The sequence below is a fragment of the Hyla sarda genome, chromosome 5 (assembly GCF_029499605.1).
Source record: "Hyla sarda isolate aHylSar1 chromosome 5, aHylSar1.hap1, whole genome shotgun sequence".
NCBI lineage: Eukaryota > Metazoa > Chordata > Amphibia > Anura > Hylidae > Hyla > Hyla sarda.
In genome coordinates this window covers 302,474,403-302,483,700 of record NC_079193.1, presented here as the reverse complement: position 1 = coordinate 302,483,700, position 9,298 = coordinate 302,474,403, and the positions used below count along the sequence as shown (strand labels likewise).

Genomic DNA, 9,298 nt, shown 5'->3' with positions numbered 1-9,298 from the left:
TCAGCTTTCCGGTGGGCTGGAAAAGGTGGATACAGTCCTAGGAGACTCTTTCCTAGGTCTGTATCCACCTTTTCCAGCCCACCGGAGCACCAGAAGGCTGAACTAATTTACGCAGGAAAAGGCATCAACTGCCGAGCCGAGAAGTTTGTGACGAATCGAATTTACTGTAAGTTCGCTCATCTCTAATTACAACATATTAGACCGGCACAATTTCTGCCCTGAATTCTGCATGAATATAAAGCCAATACACTTTAATGAGATTCTGCTGTCCCATTCACACAGCAGAATTCCTACTGCAGCAATTTCATTGAAGTGAATTGGCTATCATTTCACGCAAAAATTCTGCCGTGTGAACCCGACATGTGGCAATCTGTGATACTAAAATGAAGACAGTAACCTAGTCACAATTAAATTTTTTTTATTTTGTTGTTTTTAATCAAATAAGAAAAAAAAGTTGGCTTATAAAAAACAGAAGTGAAAATTTATCACAGCATTTACATCTTTTAAACGTTTCCGTTGGCATATCAAAAGTGTAGGATGCTGGAACTGTACAATGGGATAGGGATTATTAGCAACACCTGCAAGTGTATTAAAATGTATGCGGTTTTACCCTTCTTTTCCCCCCTCATCACTTCTCATATACATTAGAAAGGAGTATCTGAATTCTACACTTGGCCTTGGCTCCTTTGCGGATATTGTGCCTGGTTACCAGCGCAAAACAGGTAAAGCCAAAAAAATGTTTTTTTTACTAGAGATTCAGCCCACATTTTTCTCTTTTTTTTGTTCTGATTGTGATAGTTCTAGCATAAAAGAAATGCAAAAAGTAATGGAAAATTAAAATGGGAAAAAAAAAAAAAAAAAAAAAGAAACAACACCCTGTAGAGTCTGGAGACCATGGCATTCTATTGTTTGGAAACACATTGCATTATCTGCTGTAACAGTAAGAAATCTAGTGCTGCGGGGCACTGTACAGCACAAGGCAACTTCTCTCTGGGAGCAGAGTACATAAATTGCGAATTTGTTTTCTTTTAAAAGGGTTTGTGTTTTCGTTTAGCTTTTAGGAGGATTTTTCTTTACGGCTGCGAGGAGAATCTGCTCCATTAGAAGTTACTGTTCCGTTGACGCCATTCTCTGAAGAAATAAAATTAAAGGGGGAAAAAAAAGTCAGTATTTACATACAAAAGGGGTTGTTATAGTATTTATAGATTGACAAATACATTTCATAATTTAAATGAGGTTTCTGTAACAAAAGAAGAAAGCGTTCAGCCAGCACTAAATAAAAACACCTTTATTTTAATCCATTACAATTCCATATAGGAGGCAGAGGAGAATATGTATTTGGACGTATTTAAAATGCAGCATAGGAGATTCCCTCAAAACGTCATCTTATTTTAATCCATTAAAATTACAAAAAGGAGGCAGAGTACAGTAGAACACGTATTTGGACATATGTCAAATGCAGAATAGGAGATTCCCCCAAGGCGTGTTGGGGGAATCTCCTATGCTGCATTTGAAATATGTCCAAATATGTTTTCTACTCTGCCTCTTATATAGAATTTTAATGGATTAAAATAAAAGACGACGTTTTTAATTTAGTGCTGGCTGAACGCTTTTTCTTCTTTTCTGTTTGAATGAGGACTGTCGCGCACATTGTACTCAGGTAAGCGGAAACCATTTATTTGCATTATGAGGTTTTTGTCACTTTAACCCCTTAAGGACTCAGGGTTTCAGTTTGTGCATTTTAGTTTTTTTCCTCTTTACTTTTTAAAAATCATAACCCTTTAAATTTTCCACCTAAAAAGCCGATGTTTATAGTTCGGACATTTACGCACGCGCCAATACCACATATGTTTATATTTATTTTTATTTACATAGTTTTTTTTTTATGGGAAAAGGGGGGGGCGATTCAGACTTTTATTAGGGAAGGGGTTGAATCACATTTATTAACACTTTATTTTCACTTTTTGTTTTGCAATGTTATAGCCCCTGTAGAGAGCCTATAATACTGCACACACTGATTTCCTACACTGATTACTGCCATGCAATAGCATGGCATTGATCAGTGTTATTGCCGCTCGACTGCTCCTGCTTGGACCCCATGCACGGAGCAGTCATTCGGCGATCGGACGCGCAGAAGGCTGGTAGGCATCCTCCTCGTGTCCATGCAGCTGATCGGGATGCTGCAGTTACAATGCGTTGGTCACGATCAGCCCAACTGAGCTGCCGGGAAGGTTTCACTTTCATTTCAGACGCGGCGATCAACTTTGATCGATGCGTCTGTAGGGTTAATACCGGGCATCACCGTCATGTCCGGTATTAGCTGTGGGTCCCGGCCATCGACGGCCGCTGGGACCGACCCCATATGATGCGGGAGCCGGACGTAAATATACGTCCTGCATCATTAAGGGGTTAAAATGCTTTTATATACATATCTCAAATTTACTGTGACCATGGCATGGGAAGTCACATCTCCATTTGATCATACTTCCATTTGATCATACTTGTCTGAATGGTTGAGAGCCACTAAGGGGTTATCCAGATTTAGGAATTTAGGGCTATCCTCTACAGAAGACAGTGGGGATCCGACTCCCAGCGAGACCTAGCGAAAGCGCTACAAACTCTAATATTTAAATACGGTCCTACGAACAACGTACAGCAGCAGTGTCCTATCAAAATAAATAAATACAGTGGTCCCTCAACATATGATGTTAATTGGTTCCAGGTGGACCATCGTTTGTACCATAGTTTGTACCGGTCTGTCATTCTGTTGCTCCATTGCTGCTGCTGCCATGCGCCTTCGCTCTATGTTGCGCGGATGTGATGACAGTGATGGAGAGCGACAGCGCAGGGCAGCAGCGTAATGACGGGCCAGAGCGGCGGGAACATATAAGTATCCTTCAGCGGAGCACAATAAATGGTTATCCAGCGGCAGCTGAAGCAGTCAGCGCTGCCGTTTTGCGATGGCCCCGACACACAGAAGCATCGTACGTTGAAATGATCGCATGTTGTGGCACCACTATATATATTATACATCTCTCTCGATCAAGCTAACCTGCACTAAACTGAAAAACAAATGCTAATGCCAAATGTGACAGATAGGGAGAGATAGACAGTCTACAGAACAGACAACCAATGCAGGATGTTAAGAGTGGCCAAGGTATATGCACAATGGAAGAGTAGACAAATAATCCTAAATTCAGCCATAGTGCATGAAATATCTGAAATGCTCACCTTTTTCCTTCCGTGATTTGCCTTTAGAAGCAACAGGTCTCCTCCTCTGAGAAGGCTGTGGAGATGAATGTTCTCTCCATCGTCTCAGCTGGAAATTAATGAACTTCCACATCATAAATGCCTGAGTTATGCAAATAGATGCCAACACACTGATTCTGAAAGCAGGAGGCATAAGGGGTATAATTATATCTGGCACTCTTCAGAAGTTTACTTCACTTACACATCAGATGACAAGCTTTTATGCATCTTAAAATTATTACTGGTACAGGGTTTTAGCTCGCCAAGTGCTCTATTGGGAACTGCTGAGGACTGCGCTCAATGTAAAGAGGCTGATATTCTGAAAATATTCCTTTAACCTCCTAGGGCTCATTTACACTACGGAATCTCCGCCTGGAGAATTTCCATCTGTTTTGGGCACCGGCAGAACAACCCAGTGATAAGACCACTCAGAAAAGTGCAGTCTCTAAAGGCAATGCCCTATAAGTGCACATTCCATAGTGTGAATGGTGCAACAGAATCTCAGTGTAAACAATGGGAGGCTGCTGAAGAGTATTTTCCGCAGCAGAATGTCGTACAGAAAATAAGTAGTGTAAATGGGCAACTTAAGAGGACACAGCCAATTTAATTTTTGCATCTTTGTTTCTCCTTCTCGCCTTTTAAGAGCCATAACTCTTATTTTTCAATCTACAGAGCCATTGTAATAACTGATTCTAAGGCCTGTCTTGAAATCGGAGATTAATCCTAGTAAACCTTTCTAAAAGAAGTGTGGTGGGAATACCTGTGCTCATCCAGGAAGTCACCCTAAAAAAGGTTGACCCCCTGTCCTGATCTACCCCTATTGACTCCCTACATGTTTCCTCCACAATCTGTGGATTCCACAGCGGCTATAGGGTGGGGAATAAGAAATACTATGAACTTGAGCGCCAAGTATAGTCAGGAGATGGTTGGGGTAAATTGCCTAAAACATAGTCGATGCAATTCCCCAATTTAGATCTTCAGTGGTGTGCAGTAGAAAATACACCCTGCAGTGGCAGAGGACTACATAAACACATGGGCCGGCATTTATCATTGTAGGTGTAAGTGAACCTTTTTGTGTGTGCTGGTAATGTGTATGAGCACCAAATTTATTAAATGGTTACAGAGCATTTGATACATTTTGTGCAGATCACATTTTCTGAAATTACTCTCTCCACATACACCATAAAGCTAGGCTAAGTCTGGGCTGGTGTAGTTTTATAGACTTTTCAGTGGCTTTGCGCCTTTTTTACACCTTTTCACAAAAAGGCGCAGTTCATAAAACCCTTCCATGTGTATTGCCAAAATCTGTGGATTGCAACAAAAAAAAAATGTGTAAACCAAAAGGTGCAAATAAACCCTGCTTGCGCTTTTTTGCACATTTTCTAGAAACAAAAAACAGTCTAAAGACAATGGTCAATGTCAGCCATGGTGTATGGCAGCTAATGCGTTAATGCAATCCTCTGCTACCGCATGGCACTGGAGATCTAAATTAGGGAATGGCATCGACTGTGCTTTATGTACTTTACCCGAACCATCTCCTGACTATATTTGGCTTTGATTGGACATAATATTTAGAGATGAGCGAACTTACAGTAAATTCGATTTGTCACGAACTTCTCGGCTCGGCAGTTGATGACTTATCCTGCATAAATTAGTTCAGCCTTCAGGTGCTCCCGTGGGCTGGAAAAGGTGGATACATTCCTAGGAAATTGTCTCCTAGGACCGTATCCACCTTTTCCAGCCCACCGGAGCACCTGAAAGCTGAACTAATTTATGCAGGAAAAGTCATCAACTGCCGAGCCGAGAAGTTCGTGACGAATCAAATTTACTGTAAGTGCGCTCATCTCTAATAATATTACATGCTATTAAAGGTTAACCAATAACTGGCATACACACCCACTGTAATTCAGGTCTTTAACATTTCAGAAGTTTTCTTTTAAGCAACAGGTAACACTTTAAATAAGCTACTAAAATGTTAAATATGTAATAGCTGCCTTCAAGCATGATTAGTTGACACTGAAGTCTCCTCTCCTACAATATCAGGATCTTTAGTGCACTTGTCTTAGAGCCTAATTCCTGCACATATATTATTATTATTATTACCTTATTGCCAGAATGTTGAAATTTCCAGAACTTATGTCCAAAACCTGATTCTCTGCACGAGTGAGTCCAAATCCAACAGTGAGAACTGAGAGGATGAGTGTAAGGAGGCGTCCCAGAACAAACAGCACGGCCCATAGAGTAAAGCTGTCAAAAAGAGGAAAGACTATTATTTAAAAAAATATGTATAATATTTCTAAGATGGTGGTCAGATACCATGGGCATATGTCAAGGGTTCTCTGACCTTAGAGGTATTTTGATTTATACGCCATGTAATGCAGCATCCTTGTCTCGCCCAGTTCAGTGCAGTCGCTATGTTCGCTCTGTTTACGTCCCGGGATGACATTCCTAACACTCTGCAGCCAATCTCCAAGCCTTTAGTGCAGTGGTCTCAAACTGTGTCCCTCCAGATGTTGCAAAACTTCAACTCCCAGCATGCTCGGACAGCCGTTGGCTGTCCGGGCATGCTGGGAGTTGAAGTTTTGCAACATCTGGAGGGGCACAGTTGGAGACCACTGCTTTAGGCTGGGTTCACACCACGTTTTTGCAATACAGTTCCCGTATCAGTTTTTTGACAAACGGATTCCTCAAAACCTGACTAAACTGTATCAAAACATGTGTACAAATTTTAATCTGTATACGGTTGAAAACCGTATACAGTTTGATAGATGATGTCCGTTTGCATCCGTTTTTTAAAGAAAAAACGCATACTTTTTTAACTTTTCAATCCATTATGAATAAAGTTTCACTTGTTGGATTGAAATTCCAAGGAAAAAACTGTGCAAAGTCAAAAACCGTATGGTGAAAACTGGATGGAACCGTACGCACATACGGTTCTTTACAGTTCCCATTGAGTCCCATGTTAAAAAAAAATTAAAAATTATACATTTCAATACGGTTTTTCACCCGGACCAAAAACAGTGGTAGGCTACGGTTTTGGGTACTGGGAGAAAAAAACCTGATGCATCTTTTGGCATACGGTTTTCAATGCATAGGGTTTTCAAGACCGTTCCGTACGTATTTTTTAAATTGAAAACGTACACAGGAACTATATTGCACAAACATGGTGTGAACCCAGTCTTAGTGGGTTTGAAACAGCAGCAGAGCACATCAGCAGGTGCACCGGGGTGGACACGTCCCCTGGCTACGGACTGGGTGAAGAGAGTATGATGTAGTATGATGAAGAGAGCCTGTGTCTTTTGTTATTAAAATCAGAATACCCCTTTATGTCTTAAGCAAGTAAAAAGACACTTAAACAATACAGATAACATTTTAGAAGACTGTATTAAAAAAAAAAAAAAATCCTAAACTAGAACAGTGGTCTTCAACCTGCGGACCTCCAGATGTTGCAAAACTACAACTCCCAGCATACCCGGACAGCCATCAAAGTATCCAGCTGCTTTATTGTATAATATGCAATTATAATTAAGATAATGTAGCTTTCAGAAAACAAGTTACAGACATCTTGGGTCCCGTAATCTCCATAGATCTGGGGATAAGTTATTCAAATTCAGAAATCGTCTGAATCCCAACAATAAACCTTGGAATTATGGAGGCACATTATGTAATTCAAGCAAAAACATCATTTTGTGCAATGTCCAACGCTAACGTAATGTGAAGTACAGCTAGCGTCCTGCAACGACTGACTTACCCTTTCTGGTATTTTTCATTACTGAAGTAAAAGAGGCGGGAGATGTGGAATAGAAACTCTACAAAGTAATGGAGAACCAGAAGAACGAGACCAAGGTGGTTTAGGCTGTAAGAGAATGAAAAGACTTTTAGTAACTCCATAATGGTATCAAACTGAAAAAAATTTAAAAAAAATTAAAAAATAAGTTTTTTTATTAATAATTCTGATATTAGTATATTTATTCATATTATTGTTACATTGATTACAAGCAACCATCAATACAATAGCAGTGGTCATCAGCAATGGCATGCAGAAATGTGGGTGCCACAATGACATCCTACTTTAGTGCAAAAAAAACACCTAGCGGGAGATTTATCATTGCATTTAGAGCTTTTTTTTCCCCCAACTTACGTCGGCCGCAGAATTTCACATGTGCGCCTAACCACTTATTTTTTTTTTTTTTTGCGGCTTTTGTGGGTACGCAGAAAGTACCAAACAACCTTACCTAGGCAACTTTCAGTTTTCAATTAGCAGTGGCCACGAATTTATGAAGTGCGAATGTCGCACATAGGCATTTAAAAAAAAAAAAAATTTATAAAAAAAAAAAAAAGTTACAAACCCAAGCCGGGTCAGGCTTGGCTTACAAAACTGCCTTTGGAGGGCACTTTTAAAAAGCCTCACAAAAAGTCAACACTAGAGAGGAGGAAACATACAAAATGGTGTTCTGAAGTAAATTATTATTATTTTTTTTTTTTTTTGCTTTGACTCACATTTTTGCAATATAATTACCCCCTATCCGCGATCTCCTGTATGGGGCCGCGGCAGTGTGCTGGAAGGGGGCGTTCCGTCCCCACATGACACGGTGGCTGACACCCCATAGAGATACATGGAAGGGATGTGTCTGTCGAGGCTTCCTGCCCCGTACAGGAGATTGCGGGGGGCCCCAGCAATCGGACCCCCCCCCTGTGATCTATAACTTCTCCCCCATACTTCGGATAGGGGATAAGTTATATTGCACTACAGTTCTCCTTTAATAACTGGATGTGGACTGGGGCAGTGAAGGATGGTAGTGGGAGGGAGGGGGTAAAGAGCAATTGCTTCTCTGCCGGAAATATACTACAAATTTATATTCTTTACGAATTTCCATTATATCCTTGAAAAGTGTTTCCCCAACCAAGCTGCCTCTGGCTGTTGCAAAACTACAACTCCCAGCCTGCCCGGACAGCCTTTGGCTGTCCTGGCATGCTGGGATTTGTAGTTTTGCAACAGCTGGAGGCTTCCTGGTTTAGAAACACTGTTCTACAACATTGTATAAGCTTTCAACCCAGCTTTAAACTTACTTTAGGACGTAGGCGCCAATAATATGGAAGAGGTACAGTCCAATGTAAACCAACTGGCGAGGAATATCTTCCTGAAAGAGAGATTTTAAACCTTGAGAATTAATTGAACAGTCATAACATGTCGAAAGACTAGCGCTGTGCTCACATGTCTTTGGCGCTTATTTTATGTATACGCCAGGAGACGTTCCCAACATATACGTTACATGGAGGTGGTGATGGATGCTAGGGAACATCACCCGCAGACTATAATAGAATCTCATGTATAGGTCATCAGCTGTTCATGACATTTCTGCTTTAAAGGGGTACTCCGGTGGAATTTTTTATATATTTTTTTTAAATCAACTGGTGCCAGAAAGTTAAAACAGATTTGTAAATTACTTCTATAAAAAAAAAAATCTTAATCCTACCGGCACTTATCAGCAGTTGTATACTGCAGAGAAAATTCTTACATTTTCTGGATTTCTTTTCTCTTTCCACAGTTCAGGAACTGTCCAGAAAAGGAGAAAATCCCCATAGAAAACATATGCTGCTCTGGACAGTTCCTAAAATGGACAGAGGTGTCAGCAGAGAGCACTGTGGACAGACAGAAAGAAAATAATTTCCTCTCTAGTATACAGCAGCTGATAAATATTGAAAGCATTAAGATTTTTTTAATAGAAGTAATTTACAAATCTGTTTAACTTTTTGACACCAGTTTATATATAAAAAAAAAAAATAATGTTTTCCACCGGAATACTCCTTTAACCCCTTAAGGACCAAGCGTTTTTCTGTTTTTGCACTTTAGTTTTTTCCTAAAAATCATAACCCTTTCAATTTTGCACCTAAAAATCCATATGATTGCTTATTTTTTACGCCACCAATTCTACTTTGTAATGACATTAGTCATTTTACCCAAAAATCTACGGCGAAAAAGGAAAAAAATTATTGGGCGACAAAATTGAAGAAAAAAAACACCATTTTGTAAATTTTGGGGGCTTCG

General features: G+C 40.1%; 1 protein-coding gene across 1 annotated transcript in view; it reads right to left on the bottom strand.

The window, feature by feature from the left end:
- Nucleotides 1-408: 408 nt before the first annotated feature.
- TRAM1 (translocation associated membrane protein 1) overlaps nt 409-9,298 on the bottom strand; it is a 28,354-nt gene continuing 19,464 nt past the window's right edge. The window contains exons 7-11 of the mRNA XM_056522095.1: nt 8,320-8,390; nt 7,001-7,105; nt 5,353-5,496; nt 3,232-3,386; nt 409-1,131 (exon numbers count right to left, since the gene is read on the bottom strand). Of these exons, the coding sequence (XP_056378070.1) occupies nt 1,058-1,131; nt 3,232-3,386; nt 5,353-5,496; nt 7,001-7,105; nt 8,320-8,390 (549 nt within the window). The 3' untranslated portion in view covers nt 409-1,057. The remainder of the gene's footprint in view (nt 1,132-3,231; nt 3,387-5,352; nt 5,497-7,000; nt 7,106-8,319; nt 8,391-9,298) is intronic.